The 19833-nt window shown below is 51.2% G+C and overlaps 1 protein-coding gene across 12 annotated transcripts in view; it reads left to right on the top strand.

The window, feature by feature from the left end:
* The first annotated feature begins 7039 nt into the window (after positions 1-7039).
* ANK1 (ankyrin 1) overlaps positions 7040-19833 on the top strand; it is a 207698-nt gene continuing 194904 nt past the window's right edge. For all 12 annotated transcript variants that reach the window (XM_032328988.1, XM_032328990.1, XM_032328991.1 and 9 more), the window contains exon 1: positions 7040-7465. In XM_032328988.1, the coding sequence (XP_032184879.1) occupies positions 7340-7465 (126 nt within the window). In that variant the 5' untranslated portion in view covers positions 7040-7339. The remainder of the gene's footprint in view (positions 7466-19833) is intronic.

Genomic DNA, 19833 nt, shown 5'->3' on the forward strand with positions numbered 1-19833 from the left:
CCCGCCTAGCGCAGACCCCGCGAGTGGCTCCATCTCACAACCCTGCAATCATGTCCTGAGCAGAAATCCAGAACTGGTGTATAATGGACTGAGAACACCCCCGCCACCAAGGTGCCCTGGATTATAGGCTCTTTTATCTCTTCAAATTCTATCCTTGAAAATTCAATGATTAAAACAGTATGTTGCTTTTATTTGTAAACTTTGGACAGGAAATAGAAATTCTTTTTTTTAATTAACATATAATGTGTTATTTGTTTCAGGGGTACAGGTCTGTGAATCATCAGTTTTACACAATTGACATCACTCACCACAGCATAAAACCTCCCGAATATCCATCACCCAGCCACCCCATCCCTTCCGCACCCCCCAAACCCTCAGTTTGTTTCCTGAGATTAAGAGTCTCTTATGGTTTCTCTTGCTCTCTGGTTTCATTTTGTTTCATTTTCCCCTCCCTCCTCCTATGATCCTCTGTCTTATTTCTCAAATTCCTCATGTCAGTGAGATCACAATTGTCTTTCTCTGATTGACTTATTTCACTTTGCATAATACCCTCTAGTTCCATCTGCGTTGTTGCAAACGGCAAGATTTCATTTTTTTGATGGCTGCCTGGTATTCCATTTTGTGTGTGTGTGTGTGTGTGTGTGTGTATATATGTATATACACACATACGTATATATATACGTATATACGTATATATGTATATATATGTATATACACACATATATATACACCACATCTTCTTTATCCAGTCATCTGTTGATGGGCATCTAGGTTCTTTCCATAGTTTGGCTATTATGGACGTTGCTGTTGTAAACATTTGGGTGCATGTGCCCTTCAGATCACTACATTTGTATCTTTAGGGTAAATACCCAGTAGTGCAATTGTGGGTCGTAGGGTAGCTCTATTTTCAACTTTCTGAGGAACCTCCATGGTGTTTTCCAGAGTGGCTGCACCAGCTTGCATTCCCACCAACAGTGTAGGAGGGTTCCCCTTTCTCCACGTCCTCGCTAACATCTGTTGTTTCCTGACTGGTTAATTTTAGCCATTCTGGTGTGAGGTGGTATCTCATTGTGGTTTTGATTTGTAGGAAATAGGAATTCTTGAGCTCAATATTCACCCTTGCTCTGAACTCCTGACGTTGTTTTGGTCAAGTATTAAAGGGGAGAAATGAAAGTTCTCCTCAAATATTTAAAGAGATTCACACAGAAGAAGTATTCATGTAATTTCTACATCCTGATAGAGGGCAGAGCAGAGGCCAATGTGTACCTACTCTGGGGACATGTTTGGGACTGCAGGTAGGACAGAGAAGTGGCCCTTTGGGCAGGCCATCTGGGGAGTGAACTGGCCTGGGAATGTGTGAGTCAGCAGAGAATCCAATTCTCCCATTGGCTGGGTGATGGAAAGACAATTCCTTCGGATCCTGAGATTTTCGGACCTTCCATCTGTCTTCCAGGTCCACCTTCAACACCCAGGCCTAGTCGATGACCTTTCCTGGCTCAAACTTGAATTGAGCAACTGTGAGGTGTGACACTGTGCTGGACAGTTGGGACCCGTAGCGGGGACAGAGGAGGACAGAGGACAGGTGCTGGTAGACGCTTGTTGGCTCCATCTTTCCTAAAAAGGATGAAGGGTGCAGAGCCTGACTAGGGAGCATCTCCAGGCCTCGGGCTCAGTCTTGGTTATCAGCTCTAACATTGTCATAAAAGCACAGACCCTGAATTTTTGGTTCAACACTACACCCTGTGGCTTACTGGCCGTGGGTCTTGGGGAAGGTATTTTCTTCTGTCAGCACCTCAGTACCCTCACCTGTAAAATGTTGACCATCCTGATGGTGCCTAATCCTGAGGATTAAAACCCCAGGATTGCAAAACCCCAGGATTAACCCTGGGAGGGTTAAATATGTCCCAGAGCAATGTCTGGGACGTTCAATGTATTTTAGCTCTTTATATTATTTAGCCCAGGAGGCAGCTTTTATCTTGGGAAGGTTTATTAATTATTAATAATGTTTCTTTTAAGAACGCAAATCAGTCTAGTTGCATAAACCCATCATAACAGAATGGGGTTGAGGGAGCCAGTTGGAAATCTGAGGGCAGAAAGCAAAACTATAAAAATGGATCCCTTTCCCTCTTACTTAACAGCTAAAGTGAGTCCTACTCGTCACCAGAGAGAAAGAAAGAAAGAAAAGGGGCTTTTAGGGGCTGTCCCCCGTGCAAGGGTCTCTCACAGCTCCCAACGGCTGGTGTCCCATGCCTCCGAGTGCGCAGCAGGCCCTTGGTCTGAGTGCGCACAGGACTTGGGGGCAAGAAGAAAAGGCAAGAAGAGCCCAAGGAGAGGTCACAGCTCTGACACATCCACCTGGTCAACAGATGTGTCTGTGGCTGTGGAGGAGGTGGTCCTCGGTGACCACAGAGGGGCTGTCTCTGGATGCCACCCAGAGTGCTGTGGGTTCTGTTTCTACAACCACCAGAGGACCAGACTGGCTCTTTGGTTGGCAGCCTGGGGATATTATTGAATGCGCTAACTCACATAATTACTATTAACTTCTGCGCTGCAGGAGAACCCGCTGAGTCACTGGCAAAACCAGTCACTTGATGGTTTCCTTAAAGTCAGTCTTGAGGCTAGGCAACATGGGTCTGAATACTGACTCTGCCCCCTTAGATGCAGGACCTCAGGGAAGTCAGGGGAACATACTCTGCCTCAGTGGCCCCCTCTGGGAAGTAGGAGTAACAAGGCTTTTGTGTTGAGAAATAAATGTTATGTAAATGAGTAGCAGTGCCTAGGACATCGTGAACTGTCGGTAAATAGATGATCACTATTATTATCATCGTCTGGGACATGAGAAGCCTCTAGAACTCCCTAGATGCCCAACACTGTCTGTCCTCTGACCAGGAGGAATAAGGCCCTCCAGCTGTTCTGATGTCCCCTCCTATGTCCTCATTGGCCCCTGACCTCTCTGCCCCCTCCAGATCAGCCTGTGGGAACACTTGCCTTCAGACGCACAATCCCATTTTCTCCTTCTCAGTTTGCAATCTTCCTAATTTATAATAGCATCCAGGGGAACTGCCCTATGAGGGAGCTCTGACATGGACAGGACTTTCATCTTTCCTCCATGGGGTTTTTGGAAATACAGGGCCAGAGATGCCACCACTAACGGTGATCTGGGATAGGGCCTTTTACTCACTGCCCTTGGTTCATTAATGATAACGTTGCCCCTCTGTGTCTCAGATTTTTTTTTTTTTTTTTTAAATCTTCAGAAGTTTCCTAAGAGGATTTTGACATATAAGAGAAATCAGCCTTCTGGATCGGAAAGGTACCTTGGACAACAATTTGTCCAATCTCTGCATTCCTTGCCTTAAGAAACTAAAGCTCACAGAAAAAATAAAAAATAAAAATAAAAATACCATATGCTCTAATAATCTCACTACTGGGTATTTACCTAAAGGAAATGAAAATGCTAATTTGAAAAGATACATGCACCCCTACGTTTACTGCAGCATTATTTACAATAGCCCAGATATGGAAGCAGCCCAAGTGTCCATCTGCAGATGAATGGATAAAGAAGATGTGGGATATACACACATGGGAATATTAGCCATAAAGGAGAATGAGATCTTGCCATTTGCAGCAACATGGATGGACCGAGACATGTTACGGTAAGAGAAATAAATCAGAGAAAGACAAATACCATATGATTTCATGTATGTGTGGAAAGAATCTAAAAATCAAAACCAAAGAATAAACAAACAGAAACAGACTTACAAATGCAGAGAACAAGCTGATGGTTGCAGAGTTGGGGGATGGGCAAAATGGGTGCAGGGGAGGGGGAGGTGCAGGCTTCCAGGTGTGGAACGGATAAGTCACAGAGGATGAAAGGCACAGCCTGGGGAATACAGCCCACGGTACTGGAGAGCACTGTATGGTGACAGACAGCGGCCACACTTGTGCTGAACAAGGCATCCCGGAGGGAGCTGGTGAACACTTGAAACCAATGTAACATTCTTACATTGTGTGTCAACTATAATTAAAAAAAAAAAAAAGAGGGAACTAAAGCTCCACAGGGCACTTTGTTTTACTGAATCATTTCACCTTTGCTCTCCCTGCCCCCCACTTCCTCCTGACAATGCCTCAAGGGAGGTATTACCAGTGGCCTTGTTTATAGATAAGGAGGTTGAGTAATTCAGTACAGCCTCCAGGTGAGGAGTGGGTGCTCTGGGGCCAGCCTGCTGGGGCCAAATCCTGGCTCGACAACTGAGGAGCTGAGGCCTGGAGTAAGTGACTTCCCTCCCTTGTGCTCCATCTTCCGCGTCTGGGAAGTGGTGACAATGCCCGGGGCAATGCAAGTGCTCAATAAGTAAGCGTCCACTGGTCTCACTGTTATTCCGTGTTGATTCCTTCTCACATGTAGATTGAGCCTCTACTGTGTGCCAGACAGCATGGTGAGCCAAACCAGACACTATGCCTTTCCTTACAGAGTTTAAAGTCTAGTGGGGGAGACGGGCTTGAATCAAAACCATCACACCAATGACACCAATGTAAAAGTGTATTCACGGCAGGTGTTCTGAAGGGGGCACAGATGGTGTTATGATGAGACGGTAGAACTAGTCTAGTCGGGGGCTCCAGAAGGACCTCCTGGACAAAGTGAAGATCCCCTTGATGGGGATGAGTGAGTTGAAATGAACCAGATTAGGGCCCGGTTGAGAGGACCGTTAGAATGGGACAGAGCAGTCTCGGCAGGGGCAACAAGGACAGACTCCCCGTGGAGGGCCAGCACTGAGCACTGTACCAGGATGCACCTGGGGTGAGACCAGCCGGTGCTGGGAAGAGTCTGATCATTCAGGTCCTCGTAGGCCAGATAGAAGGTTTTGACCTTTGTTCCAGAAGCCAAAAAGAAGGATGGTAAGCTGAGAAGAGATAATGATCAGATGTGTATTTTGAAAAGATGAGTGTGACTGCATTGTGAGGGGTGGATGGGCGGGTTGCCGGGCAGGGATGCAGGTGCTGATGGGGAGGAGACCTCTAGTCACAGGTGTGTGGGCCTGGCACTCAGAGGAGAGGTCTGTGCTGGGGCAAGCTGATTATAGCCATGGTCATGCGGGGGAGGGGGGGGAACCATCTAGAGCTGTCCTGTCCAATACAGCAAGCACCAGTCACATGAACCCCTTAGACAACTGAAATGTGCCTGATCTGAATGGAGATGGGCTCTAATATAAAATACTGAATTTCGAAGTATGAAAGAATGTGAGGTATCTCATTAATAATTTTACATCGTTTGCATGTTGAAATGATAACACTTTGGATACACTGAATAAAATAAATCATTCAAATTAATTTTACCAGTTTCTTTTCACTTTTTAAAATGTGGCTACTTGAAGATTTAAATCACATAGGGGATTGGGATTCGTGGCTCCCATTAAGCTTCAGTTGGACAATGCTGATCTAGAGAGAGAGGAGAAGAGAGTCCACAACCCAGCCCCGGGGAAGGACAATGGTCAAAGCAAAAGTTCAGCCAGCCCCTTAATTACTGACTCCCATCTAAGAAGGAGCAGCGGGGATGAGAGATGTGGTGGTGGTGTGGGGGGTTGTCGCGAAGGGGTGTGCGGTGGAATAGGGACTTGGAGGGGGAGTGCGAGGCGCAGGGAGGTAAGGTTTCAGTAAGGGAAAAAGCATGGAGTCTGGAGAGCAAGTGGGGTGATTTGACCACTCCCCAAGTTTGTACAGCGCAGGCGGGTGTGCAGCTCAGAGCACTTTGAGAGGCACAAAAGAGATTTCCTCTCTCCAGGCTCTGCTCTGTGCTTCCTTAAATGTCTGCATCAAGCCCTCAGTTTAGGGCAGAAGGAAACAGACTATTTCATCAAACTTTACCAACTCCTAAATATTATTTTCTAAAATCCACCTTTACTCTTAAGTGGGCCAGGAGCTCCGTCCTACCTGGTGGGAAGGAGTGGGTTGGGAGCGGCGCCAGACTGAAGGGGCAGCGGTTCCCAAGTTGGGGCCTCAGTTTTCCCGCCTGTCGCCTGAAGGAGGGGGTAGGTGAGCTTAAGGCCCCTCCTCCTCCCGCAGCCTGCCTTTGCGGCTGCGTGACCCAAACGCCAGGTGTGTGGTTCTTCATAGCTGAACACGGGGAAAGGCGTTGTTGTTGAGAGAGGGTGTGTGTGAGAGTGTTGAGAATTGGGGGGTGGGCGGTCCTTGGTGCAAAAACCTAATTCCACTCCCGTCAAAAGGGAACTCAAGGGAAAACTGCTCACTTCATCTTGGACACGTTTTCAAGCTATAATTGGCAAATATGCAAATGAAAGGCCCTAAGCTCTAAGCGAAAGACGGGGGGCGGGTGGGGGGGGCCGGGCTCTTCCCCGGGGAGCCTTGGCTCCGCGCGCGCCCCTCCGGGGGGGCCCTGGGCTGGAAGACCGCGGAGGCTCGGCGCCGGCTTGTCCCAGGCGGGCCGCGACCGCCGCGGGGGGGCGCCCCAAGGCCCGGCCCCAGCCCCGCCCTCGCCCCCGCCCCTGCCGCGCGGTCCGGGCCTCCGCGCCCCGCGGTGCTGTGGCTTCCGCCGCCGCCTCCAGGCGCGCTGGTCTGCGGGGTCGCCTGGGCGCGGGGCCCGCCGCCCGCCGCAGCCTCCCCTTGCCCCCTGGCGCGGCGAGGCAGCCCGCAGTAGGGTCCCCCGCGGTGCCCCAGTAGCTCGGGGTAGAGTGGTCGGCTTTGTTCCCTGAGACCCGACGGCACGGGGGCCCGTGCGTCTGGCGGCCGCGGCGGCGGCGGCGGCACTGCAGTGGTGGAAGCCCGGCCCGCCCGCCTGCCTGTAGCCGGCCGCTCGCAATGCACCAGCGCGGGCGCCCTGCGCGCCCAGCCTCGTCGGGCCGGCCGGGCCCCCCGGCTGCGAGCGGCCCCTGCGCCCTCCTGCGTTAACTGCTGGAGTCCGCCTCCTCCCCGGCCCGCTCGCAGCTCGCCGCTCGCCGCAGTACCAGCCGCCTCCCCGCCCCCGCCCCCCGCGCCGCCGCCGCCGCCGCCGCCGCGGCCGCCGCAGGAGAGGGAGGGAGGGACGGAGGGAGGGAGGCGGCGGGGCCGAGCCCAGAGCCCGTCCCGGGCGCTGGTGAGCGTGCTCCGGCCGCGGCGGGAGGCGCCATCCGGGGGCCGCCGGGCAGCCGCGGCGCGCCTTTCCCTCCGAGCGTCTCGCAGGCGCCTCCCCCGCCGACCGGGTCGCATCCTTCCCGCGGTGGGTTAAGAAGCTCCCCCCTCCGCGGAGCAGAGACTCATTTTTTTTTCCTCCTCGGGAGGGTGTCGCCACCTGGATTGCCAAGTGTGAGGGGTCCGGGAGGCGGGGACCGGAGCACCGTGACCCGCCATGGCTCAGGCGGCCAAACAGCTGAAGAAAATCAAAGACATCGAGGCGCAGGCCCTCCAGGAGCAGAAGGAGAAGGAGGAATCCAACAGGAAGCGGAGGAACCGCTCCCGTGACCGAAAGAAGAAGGTAAGAGGGGGGCGGCGGCGACAGCCGGGTGGCAGAGGCGCCCTGGAGGTGGTCGCTGGGGGAAGGGGCTCGGCGGACGTAAGAACGAGATGGGGGCGCGGGGACCCGGGCGCCGGCGGAGTTGATGCCGCTCGAGAGTGGAGGGCGCGGGGTGGGGGAGAAGGAGGGAAGAGGCTTCGGTGCCGCGGGGCAGAGGACAGGGCAAGAGGCTGGAAGGGCAGAGCGGGCGGCCAGGAGGCTGAGGGCGCGCTGAAGCCCGCCGGCGCGGCGGCCGCGAGGACCTTTCAGCACCGTGGACAGATACCGGCAAGCCCGCCCGGCTCCGGGAGGAACTTTTCCGGCCTCCCAGCGGCTGGCGAGGGTGACGGGCTGCTCCGCTCGGGCTCGCCGCCTCTCCGGGCTTTGCAAGGAAGCTGGTTTGGGGAACTGCGGCTCCGGGCTCCCGAGGCTGCTCTGCCCGGCGCCTCCCCCGGTCACCCACGCTCCCACAAGGAGAGCTTCGTTCCCAAGTCTCTGAACACGGGTGTGGGGCGGGGAGGAGGGTCTCCTGTCCTTCCTCGACCCTTCTCGAGCCCAGGAAGAGTCTTACCTAACCCTCTGAGTCCAGCGGCAGAAAGGCATGCCCCCGGGGCATTTGGCAGCATCCTCTGTTCAGGTCACTCAAGATGAGCGACTGATGGCCAGGGAGGGGAAGTTCCTTTGGAAGCCAGACACGGGTGCTGTCCAGCTTGGCCCAAGGGCCTGGTCAGAGAACAGGTCTGCTTTTTTGTAGAGGAATACCGAGGCAAGGTATTGCCCTGCCCCCACTCCATGACCCAGACCCCTTAGAGCAGCTGTTGGTGTGTTGGGCACTTCCCTTCTGGTCTGGGGTCTCCCTACACCTTACTCAAAGCATCTCTAGAAACACCTTTGGTGAGAAACACCTCTTCCTCTGAATTATCTTTCATTGTAAAGGGAGTGTGCAATTAATTGGGTAGAGGGCTCCAGCTGAGAGGTGTTTTAGAGGCACCCCCCCCCCCCCATGGAGGAGGCCAGGAGTACATCGATGCAGTTCTGGGAAGTGGAGGTAGGGCGGAACTCGATTGTCAGGAGAGCCATTTTAACCCAAAGAAGTCCGTGTGGGGCACAGCCTACAAGCTTACTCACCAGGGAATGGGCAGAGGCACTGGTCTTGATTGAGAAGGAAATGTTTTTGGTTTGGGTCCTCCACTCCCCCCACTGAAATTGTCTCACTCTGAGAAAGAAGTTTGGAGCCTTGGTTGACAGCAGAGTGTGGAGAAGACAGCTTGTGGGTCACACTCCACTTAGCAGTTGGTCAGCAGGACCCACATCCAGCCTTTTTCCTAGAGATGAGACACAGGGACAGAGATGTTCTCTGACTGTAGCCGAATTAACCAGCCCACTCTAGGCTTTCCTGCACCCCTTCAAGAGCTAGCCCATCCTCCCTCAAGGGATTTCCATGGTATGTGTGTAAATAGTAGTTTCCCAAAGGCACCACCCCTTTAGAAGGACCAAAAAAGAGGCCTTCCCCAAACCTACGGTGAATCAGAGTTTGGGCTGGTGCCACCGAGAGAATCTCAAGTCCTTCTGCTAGGGTCTGAAATACCAGAGCCCATCCTGTGAGTCAGACAGGGGGAAGTCTGATTATATCTGACAGTGCTCACCCACTTCCTTGGCATGAATGTGAACTTCTTGTTAGAAAAGCGTGCTCTCTATTTCCATTCCTGCCTATTGCTTTAGGAGCCAAGCTGATCCTCTCCCAAACTGCTCACTCAGTGTTTTTATCCCACTTCTTGCTCTGGAGCTTCTTCCTTGATGCTCCTGATACCTTAAATAATTTTTTTGAGCAATAGTCAAAACAGAACTCTTCCTCCTTCTTCTTTGGTTTCTTTCCATCCTATAAAGCTCCCTTTAATATAACTCTGCATCCCAACTGCCTATAATACACACGCAGAAGAGTGGCAGTCTCAATATTCTTTTTACCTCTTTGGTGTTAATCTTCACATTCTCATGAACTTTATGTCCATTGTGAGTGCTGGGTGAAAAGAGATTTCCCTCCCCCTGAGCGGTGTTATTTTGTTTTCTAGCTGGTTGTAGCATACTGCGTCAGTAAGCATTCAGAAATCTTCCATACGGATATTCATTATCGTATGCAGTACCCTGCGTGCTCGGACGGATACGACAGTAACAGGGAAATCTTAAGTCGAAGTGAGAGCGGGACATAAACTCTCAGAGCTGATTCTTGGGACAAGGAGGTTATGGTATGGAGTGAGGTTCGGGGTGCTTCGTTTCTATTCTGTAATGATTGTGAGATTTCCTAGTCTCTGGGCCGCCTCAGAGACTAGAGTTAACACTTATAGCAAAATGCAAAATCACAAGAAGGTGGAGGGGTCTGGAGGGAAATAGGAGGGAGGGCAGAGCCATGCAGAAAGAGATATTTAGAGGAGGCAGAGGAAGCTGCCGTAGGGGGTGGGGAAGCAGATGGCCAGGGTTGAAGGTTCATATGAGGTGAAGTCTAACCTGGGCCAATGAAGGAACCTTTGAAGGGAAGGATGATTAAAATCAAGCAGGTGGGGACTTTAGTGTTGGTCCCCACAGACTGGGGCTGCCGTGGAACCATCCTTGTCATCAGCACGAAGAAGGAACTTCACAGAGGCAAGCGAACATTTTATTCCAGTGAATTGGTAATTCATAGGAACATAGACCCGAGCCAAGGGCATTCTGAATTTACGGAAAGGAAAGGTGTTTGTTCCGTGGGTAACCTACTTAGCAGGGACTGACGGAGCAGAACCGAATCCCTCCCCGTTTGTAGAAAGAACCGTGGTTGTAACTTCAACACTGGTTGCAGTTTTTATGGTTGATGATATTGTGTGGGCAGGCGCTTGCTAAGGGGTGCTGTGCAGTGGGGGTGGAGGCTGGTGTTGTGACGCACTGACTGACACAGATAGAAACCACCTCGACACAGGGAACTGAGCTAAAACTCTGGAGCTCTAAAGATGCCTGCATTCTTCTGGGGCTCCATTCAGTTTTCTGTTTGTGGAGCACGCATCCTTGTCAGATGCTGGATATCAGAGCTACAGCTTTAAAGAAGGAAAAAAAAAACAACCCGGAATCCATGACATTTACTGATAAGTCCCCCTGCTTCTGAAGGCTGGGATGGAAATAAATAAGTGGCCAAGCATGTGTAAAGCAGGCATTTGCATGAAGAACGAAAGCTTTCTCAGGCTGAGGACGCCTTGGGCACAGGAAGATGTGTGCTTTTTATGTTTACCCAGGGCTTGAGATTAGGAGAGGAGGACGGGGAGGTTGGAGAGAAAGTGAGGCCCTGCATGGGAGGAGGGTCAGAATTCAGTAAAGGAGCAGAGGATGAAGGCATGAGCGAGACTGCTAGGGAGAGGAGGGGCTGGCAGCTCAGCCCTGCTTTATGGGGTTCGGTTAATCCTGCTACCTGCTGCACCTGTTAGTACCCTGGGAGGGTGTTTACTGAGCTCTCCTCCTTGTGCCTGCATCTGTCCCCCTGCCTCATCCTCTGCTTTTGGTGAGAGAAGAGATCATGCCCTATTCCTGGCTGTATCCCCAGTACCTGACACATAATAGGTGTGCAGTAAACGCATAAGGGATGATTGGTTGAATGAGCAGATTAATATATTTGTCCCCGCTTGCTTTGATGTTGTCTTCATCATCGGCATGGCTTCAGGTGAACAATATACACTTCTAAGGTCTTTAGGGGGCATCTGAAGAAAGTCTGGTATTTCTTTCTCTTCTAATCATTGGCAAAGCTGTAGAGCATCCTCGGTAGGCAGCGGGACGAGCTAATTTCTTGGTGCAGTGAATTCCACCACAGGGCATGCATTTAGTTCTTACAGGGTCTCTGCTACACTGAACGTCAAGTGGTTTTAGCCATTTGGACCAGCAGTGTTTGCACAGGGCCTCAAGGAGCCAAGAAGAAGAGACCAGAGATCAAGCCAAGTGAGCCAAGGAGCGGAAAGTAGCCTTCACCGCTCTGCTGTGTAGCAGTGTCCCTGGGTCTTTCCAGACTAGGCAGGGTGCCCCGGAGAGCACTCAGCCCCCCTCGCACCCTGGGACAAAGCCCCGCTCCTGGACCGTGGACCTGTCCTTGGGTGTGATCCCGTGATTGGACTCGCAGGGGAGACTTGGGCTGACCCCATGAGTCTGGAGTGGTCCAGGCCAGGAGGGTGATGGGGGTAGGGGGTAGGGAGGGGGAGAGGTGAGCAAGAGTGGGAGGAAGGGAAGGAGGTGAAGCCGGAGCGTCACGGGGGCCTGCGTCTCCTCACGTAAGGGTCTCAGATGTAAATTTCTGCTGTTGTCTGCCAGTGAGTTTATCCTTTCCATCTGAGATCTGGAAGACAGGCTGGAAAGAGAATGGGGTTCAGCACTTATCTTTAAATCTAGGTCCTGCTGCCACATTACATCACAAGTATATGTCCCCGTATGAATTGATCCTTGTATATAAAGTCTCTCTTTGGCTTTTGAATAGCATAATCAAGGTGCACTGCATGTTCATTATTAAAGGTGTTAATTTACTACTTGCAAGGCTTTAAAATACACCACAACTTTGGTAACCCTGCTTTGGCATCTCTTCTTATTTTGGTATCTCAAGACCCTCCAAAAACTGGCCGTAGCCTGTCCTTCTGGAGCTCTGGGAGCTACCGTCAGTGGCTGAAGTTGTGTGAACTTTCCCAATCTGCTCTGGGTTCCTCTCCCAACCCAGTGCTTCCTCCCCTGCTGCAGGGACTATGGCGCTCGGGGTCTTTCTCCAGCTGCTCCCGTCACCCCCCAACCATTCGCTAGACCAAGAGAGCGGGGACTTGTGACCACATGCACTGCACCCTCAGTGATGTCCAGCGCTCTGCAGTTTGCACAACTTTTGCTCCTCGCAGCCACTGCTCAAAGTACGAGGGGCGGCAGCCAAAACTCAGAGCCGGAAGCACACACAGCCTCACGGCGAAGGGGACCGTGCCAGGCAGCTCCATGACCTGTCCCTTCCCTCGCTCAGCCTGGCAAACTGCTGGCTCACCAGTTCTGCTTATCTCCTCTCACTGTGGCTTTTTCTTAACCCCATTCTGAGGCTCCTTCCTCCATCTTTCAACAAAAGTGAACAGACACTAGTGAACGGGACCATGTGCCAGGCACTCGCCCTATTTGAGCTCATCCCCATACTTTGCCTCGGTAATGCCCTTGTAGAGGCAGAGCCCTTATCCACGTCTTTCTCCTTTGGTGCCAGAGCCTGTCAGTCCATTCTTCAGGGAACCCTTCCCGAATGTCCCTTCTCACCTCCATGCCCTGGTTCCTCCTCCGCCCTGTAGACCTTTGTCCTGCGGGGGGGTGGGGTGGGGCAGTGCACTCATGTGCGGGCACACGTTCTTGTTTTATCCTTTCTATTAAACTGTAAGCTCCTTGAAGACAAAGCCTGAGTCTTCATACTTACAAATTCAATAAATATTTATAATTTGAATTGATTCAGAAGCTACATGTAACTGATTCAGATTTTCAGATTTTTTTTTCTTGGTCTTTCTATTTGATTTTGGAAGAGTTGGCCCTACAGAATTGGAACCAAGTAAATCTATTTTTTCCCTGAATTATTCTGCCTAAAGCAAAGTCATCAATGTTTCATTTTGGAAAAAAGCAAGTAAGCTTTGCTTGGCTCCATACCTCCATTTCCGGTTCTGGGAAAGCAGCTCAAAATCCTCTCACTCTACAGTGTGGTGGGTTAGGAGTCAGTTCTGGAGGTTCCAGCTACATGTGCGTGAATAAGCCTCTAAATTTCTCTGAGCCTCAGTTTGCTCATCTGCAAAATAGGGATGAGAATCAGATGAGTGTGCTTTGTAAACTTTAAACCTCCCCCGATACTTAAAAGGCTATCGTTAACAACATAACAATTATTAATTAAAGTATTCTTTCTAATGAATCCAATGCCAAAGCTCCTGCTTGGCCTTTTAGTCGGGGGTGTGAAAGTTTGATGTGTGCCTGGGAAGGCCAGCATATTATTATTTCAGTGCTGGTAAATGAGAAAAAGTTACTTTAAATAATATCTTCATTTCATTTTCAGGAAAGGAATGAATATCCTATTTTGACAAAATTTATCATGGCAGACTTAGCTCCATGGGTCCAGTTTGAAACTTTGAGATGGGCTTTATTAAAGTCCCACATGGCAATGTAACTGTATATCAAAAGAGGAACATGACAGTGGTTCCTAAATTATCTGAGACTACCATCACCAGTAGAACCATGGCTGATAAATCCAGGGTGTGTAATATCAAGATAATGGAACACACGGTGTTAGGGGCAGACCAGACTCCTCCAGGGAAACTCTGGGCATCTTCAGAGTGGACACGTAACACCTGCTTCAAGCAAGGGGAATGTGCATTATGGACACTCAAAGCTAAAGCAAAGAAGATTTAATGGCCAGCCAATTAAAACAACAACAACAACTTGTTTCCTTTGCTCCCAATGTGACTGGCTGGTTGCCTTCAAAGAGCTTTTCTCCGTGTCTTTGATAAGGCCATAATACATTTTCTGCTTCAGTTAGTACATTTCTGTCCATTTCAGAGCATCCTTGACAATGCTATGGCAAAGGCAGGCTGCTTTGTTTATCAAAGGAGGGGTCTGTATTTATCGAGAGCCCACGTGTCCTACAGGCATTGTCTCCCTGGAGCCTCACATAGTGCAGAGCGGGGCTCCAGCCCAGCCTGGCTTCCTAGCTTTATTTGTAGACCTCGTCCCAAGGCTGCCTGCTTAGGTATATGACACGCCCTCAGGACAGTCAAGGCTGTGTGAGGCACTGAGAAGGGAGACAGCGCTGACCATGTTTCCCCTGCCTTCCCCAGAAGGACTTGCAAATTCATGGGAAAGCTGCCAGAGGAGCGAGTGACCCAGGACAGAAAACGGAGGCAGGTGATCTGGGTTTAGGACGGGAGCGCTGGCATCTGGATTCCCGCTGGGACATGCATGTCCACAGGCTCCTCTGTAGGTCTCAGGAGCAGCCTTGTGATTGTGGGAGTCTTCCCAGCCCCCCTGCCCCGCCCCCCGATTTAAGACAACAGACCAATTGAAAAGAGTGACTGAAAACCAAATCCTGGGGGTTACCTGCTCTATTTCTGGCTCTTCTGCTTCATGAAATGGCTATTTCCCCTTTATTTTGTGTGTGGGAGATTTCTCTCCCTACCACATAGTCAGCTTCTTGTCCATATAATTGTTTAATAATGAGTAGCTCCACAGTGCCAGCATTTCTGCCATTATCCTCTGTTCTTTCCTCCTCTCTGAGACTTTTGCTTGTTACGTGGAGGAGTCCCTGGCCCCCTGGGGGTCTTGGGCCTTCACGTGAACTGCTTGCCCACAGCTGGACTTGGTGTTGGGGAGGCGGGGCCTACTGGGAACAGGAGGGGAGGGGGGCCCGGCTCTTGCCCGGAGTTCGCCCATCTATCCATTGCTGGATGCCTGGGGTGTCCTCTGCCGCTCCAAAGAAGTCAGGTGGTCTAAGTATGGCCAAGGGAGTAGAGTGCGGTCAGAAAGAAGACAGGCGTGGGCGGTTAGAAGGCAGCGACTGTTATTAAAGTGGAATTGGGAGAGGAGGGCACAGTGCGAGGGGAAGCACTACAGGGAAAAGGAAAGGGTCTCTGACTCCTCCCCTCAGTTCTGAGATTGAAGGACAGCTCCCAAACACCCAGGTGAGACCCACGGGGAAAGAGACGGGTAATGGGGCCAGGGGTCTCTCCACTTTGCTAGTATCAGACCAGCTGGGGGAGAGGGCTCATTAACCGCAGACCTGCCCCGTCTCTATCTGCGGAGTCTGACACTGGGTGCGGGTGCGGTCAGGCACCTGCGTGTCCAGCAGAACAAAGGCTTTCTGGTTTGGTCTATGCAAGCCTCACCCGAGGGGAGATTGCTGGACACGCAGGTGCCTGACCCCAGCCGCACCCAAGGTCAGACTCTCATTCCCTGCAGGAACGGGGCAAGTAAAGGGCTGGGTTAAGCACTGTGGTCAGTCCTATGGGAGAAGTAAGCCTGGCCAGGCCCGAAGGAGGGATGGCCTGGGGAAGTGGCCTGGAGGCTTCTAGGGGTCGAGGATGGGTCTTCAGTGGGCCAGCCATTCAGCGGAGGCAAAAGCCTGTGTGGAGGGCAGGCAAGAGGGTTCGGAGGGGGCAGTGGGCTGGGAACTGTGGGCTCAACAGTGGGAACAGAGAAAGCAGGGTGAGGAAGCCCTGGAAGGGGCAGCAGAGAGAGCCGAGGCACAGGTCCAGCCATGTCCAAAGGGCGGAGGCAAACTGAGGGGCTCCAGGCAGATGTCTGAACAGTTCCCGTGCCACAGAAACTCTATGGTATGTTGAAGGCTAATCCAGCTGAGGGGCAGGTTGATTTGAGCTGGGACAGCTCCTGGGGATGGAAAGCATGTGGCAAATTAGCTATTTGGGTGGTAGAAAAAAACCGGTCTTTGTTGTAATAGAGTAGGTACCAGTAGTCAAGGCTGATCTTGACTTATGTTTAACCTATTAGCGTGTGTGTGTATGTGTGTGCGTGTATGTATGATTAAATGTTCAAAAGACCTCATTTCTGACTTGGTGTTGGGCTAGTTAGCTGGTGATGCCTTTCATTGAGCTAGGAAAGAGGAGGGAAGAGCTTAGGAAGAAAATGATGCATCCTTTTGGGAGCACGGATTGTCAGGTAGCTTCCTGGAGCTCTCGGTTGAGAGGGAGAGAACTAGTAGAAACGGTTCTTAAATATCAGGGAGTCTGTTGGGCTGGCGGTGGAAGAGAGAGGTGTCGGTTCTAGTCTACGCTCTCCAGCAAGTCCCTGGAGTGCACATCTTCCGAGTGTTTGCTTTAACTAGGGCACATGCACATGATAAGCCCTACCAGCCTTGTGAAACTAAGAGATCTGACTGGTGGACGCTCTTGCCTGCAGGGAAAGAAAGCCCCTGGGCTTGGTTGCGGAGATGGGCGCGGGGAGGCAGGACTGACTCCTTTCAACGAAGGACTTCAGCATCATCACCCCTATGGCAAAATGCTATCTATTCACTACACATGATGCTTGAAAGAATTTGTCTTTAAGAATATGTTTCTAATAAAAAAGCAGGAATATGTTTCAGATGTAATGTAATTTAAAATGCAATGTAAATGTAATTAAAAGAAAAGGCAAAGGATGCCCGGCTTGTCAGAAAGGAGAGCCAGCCTTCTCTGCCTCCATGTCTGGAGGTGAAAGCTGGAATTTATAGATGACGTCACACCCCCCCAGTAAAGAATTCCAAGGTGGAGTGGACTAGAGCCAAGTAGGTAACAGAATGTACTGGCTCAAAACGGAGCTGGAGTATGGTCCCAAAAGTCTGGGCCGTTGGGTCTTGGCATGTGGAGCCATCCCTTGTAAACCAACTTGAAAATGTGTCTGCGTTGGGTCTAATCCTCCATTCGGCAGCCAGAGTGATCTTCCAAAAATGCAAATCAGATTTCGACACTCCCTCCTTTAAATCCTTCCGTGGCTTCTTAATTGCCCTTAGAATATACTCCAGGCTCATTAATCTGGGCTCCTTGGAACCCCCACCCCTGCCTGCCACCAGTCTAGCCCATAACTGCCTTTCCCATTTCATCTCCGTTCTGCAAGCTGCGCTCAGCTGGATTCGGAGCTTCTTCTAGTACTTAGGGTATGTGTGCTTTCTCTGCCTTTAGATCTTGCTGTCTGTTGAGTCTTTTTTTTTTTTTTTTTTTTTTAAAGTAAGCGCTACACCCAATGTGGGGCTTGAACTCATGACCCCAAGATCAAGAATCACAGGCTCTACCCACTGAGCCAGCCGGGTGCAGAGGCTAGCTGAGTCTTTTGCTCACACACGAATGCCAACTCGTCTGTCAGAATTCAGTGTGAACATTGCCTCAAGTGCTAGACGAGGTTAGGTTACCCTGCCCCATATGATTCCAGGATGCTTCCATTGCAAGGTGACGAGAAAATTCGAAGGACTTCAGGATGCGTTGGGGAGTCATGTTTGATTGTGATGTCAATGCAGCAATAAAGAGATACGAGCTCTGGGGGGACATGGATTCAGATGGTCATGTGTTGGTGTCCTAGCTCTGATGTTTTCGATCTGGGGACTTTGGGCAAGTTGCTAATTAACCCCCTTGAGTATGCACGTGGGGGTGGGTAGCAGAGAGAACTCTGTCTGCACTTAGGCCACCAAATAGACCAATAAATGAAGATTTTTAAGAATGGGACCACTGGCCTTCTCCTCTTTGACTCTGAATACAACTTAAAAGGTGAAAGTCTGGGGGCACTGGGGTGGCTCAGTTGGTTCGGCGTCCGACTCAAGTCGTGATCTAGCCCGTGTTGGGCTCTGCTCTCAGCATGCAGCCTGCTTAAGATTCTCTCTCTCCCACTGCCTCTCCCCCTGTTCTGGTCTCTCTCTCTCTCAAATAAATAAATCTTGGGGAAAAAAAGGGTGAAAGTTCTTAAATGAATTAGAAAAGACAGTGGAGAACCAAGAGCCTGATCTAAAACTCCAAAGTGAAGAATTGGAAACAGCTCAGATCAGAAAAGCTTCAATGTCTGGAATGTCCGTGGAGTCGTATTGCGTTTCTGGAGGTTTGAGACTCTCCTCTGGCACAAAGATTGGGCAAATTCCTCTGAATGCCATTGGAAAGAGCTGCTTTGGTCTCAGCCACTCTGGAAACCAGAATGCTGCCTTGTTGGTCTTAGGCTCAGGGGTGCTGGTGGGCAGGGCAGCCCCTTTGCTTGGCTTGCCCTGCCTGGGGATGCCATGGCCTGGCCCGTGTGTGACCGAGTCAGCCCACTAGCCTCCTCTGCTTGGGGACAGCTGCAGCGCCCATGGAGGGGACCCCGTGCTGGCTACCGATGTTGAGCAATGTGTTCGGGACCAGGTTGCTTTGCAGGCTTCTCAGATGGGCTTCACTACCTGCTTTAGGTAAAGCAAACTGCGATCAAGGTCTTCGAACAGTTTCTTCTACCCTCTCACAGGAGCCTCAGCCCTTTGGCCTCGTTCTGGAGCAGACCTGCGCTGGGGGGACATCTGGACTACAAGCCGTGTGGATGAATCTTGACACTCACTCCACGTGGGCAGCACCCCACGCCCGATAGGACCTAGAAAGGGAAAACGTTATGATTCTGTCCCAGAAGTCGTACCATCATTGGTGGGCAGAACATTTGGGATGTTGCCTGTGAATCTGCCTTTCTCTGCCCCTGGCTGCATCTCCGCTGCTCTAGCCCATGTATCATTCCTGCAATAAGGTCCTTTAAGGTTCGCCTTTCCCACCCAGTCTTGACTTTAGAGCCAGAGTCATGCTTTTACAAACACTGTGGGATAGGTGTCCCTTTCCTTCACAAAGACCTTTTGGTATTTCCCGTCCCCTTAGGATTAAGTCAGACTCTGTCCCACAGCTCCCGAGGCTGTTAGTGGTCTGCCTGCCATGGGGGTCTTATCCCTCGTCACCCCCCATACGGGGCTCCCAGCCCTGCACCTTCACACGCCGGGTCCGCTCTGGAACTCAGCCTCCTCCCTACTCTCTCTTAAAGCCTTTGCTTCCTCCAAGCAGCTCTCCTGAATCTGGGTCAGAGATGTGATAGGAGGGGTGCCAGCCCTGAGGGGAGGCTGGGGAGGTGGCATCTAGGATCCCTTCCTGCTCAGCCACTATATATGGGTCCGGGGAGTTTCCCAAGGCTTTTAAAGCTAATGGCACTTTCAGCTAAGTCCCAGGACAACACAGGATTATGGACCCAGTCAGGAAATGAAATCATTCTCTGGCAATTAATGGAGCCTCTCCTGGGGCACCTGGGTGGCACAGTCAGTTGAGCTTGTGACTCTTGGTTTTGGCTCAGGTCATGATCACAGGGTTGTGAGATCGAACCCCGTGTTGGTTTCCACACTCATGCTTAAGACTCTCCCTCTGTCCCTCCCCACTCAAATGAATGAATGAATGAGTGAATGAATGAATAATGATGGAGCCTCTCCTTCCTTCCATACCGCCCTTCTGATTTACAAGCATTGACTTCTTGTGGTTGTGGATGAAAAGAATACACCTTGGCGTTAAGAGAGCTGCGACCTGCTTCTTTCCACTCTCTCGTGTACCTTTGCATGCTCTTTTGAGCCTTGGTTTCCCTTCCTCTAAAGTAAGGGGATTGGTTTAGAGGGCTTCTGGGGGGTACCCGTGATTCTGAGATTCTGCGAATTTACAAGGCCATGGGACAAAATGGTTCCTAGATGCCAGCCAGCTTATCAGGTGTGCTGGCAAAATCTGGGGTGGGGAGGGGGACTGTCTTGTGGTCCAGCTGGATACCAGATTGCAGGGTATAAGAATGTTAGCAAACGTGTGAAGGGCCGCTCAACGTAGGGTTCTGGTTCAGCTGGTTGA

Source organism: Mustela erminea, chromosome 21 (assembly GCF_009829155.1).
Source record: "Mustela erminea isolate mMusErm1 chromosome 21, mMusErm1.Pri, whole genome shotgun sequence".
NCBI lineage: Eukaryota > Metazoa > Chordata > Mammalia > Carnivora > Mustelidae > Mustela > Mustela erminea.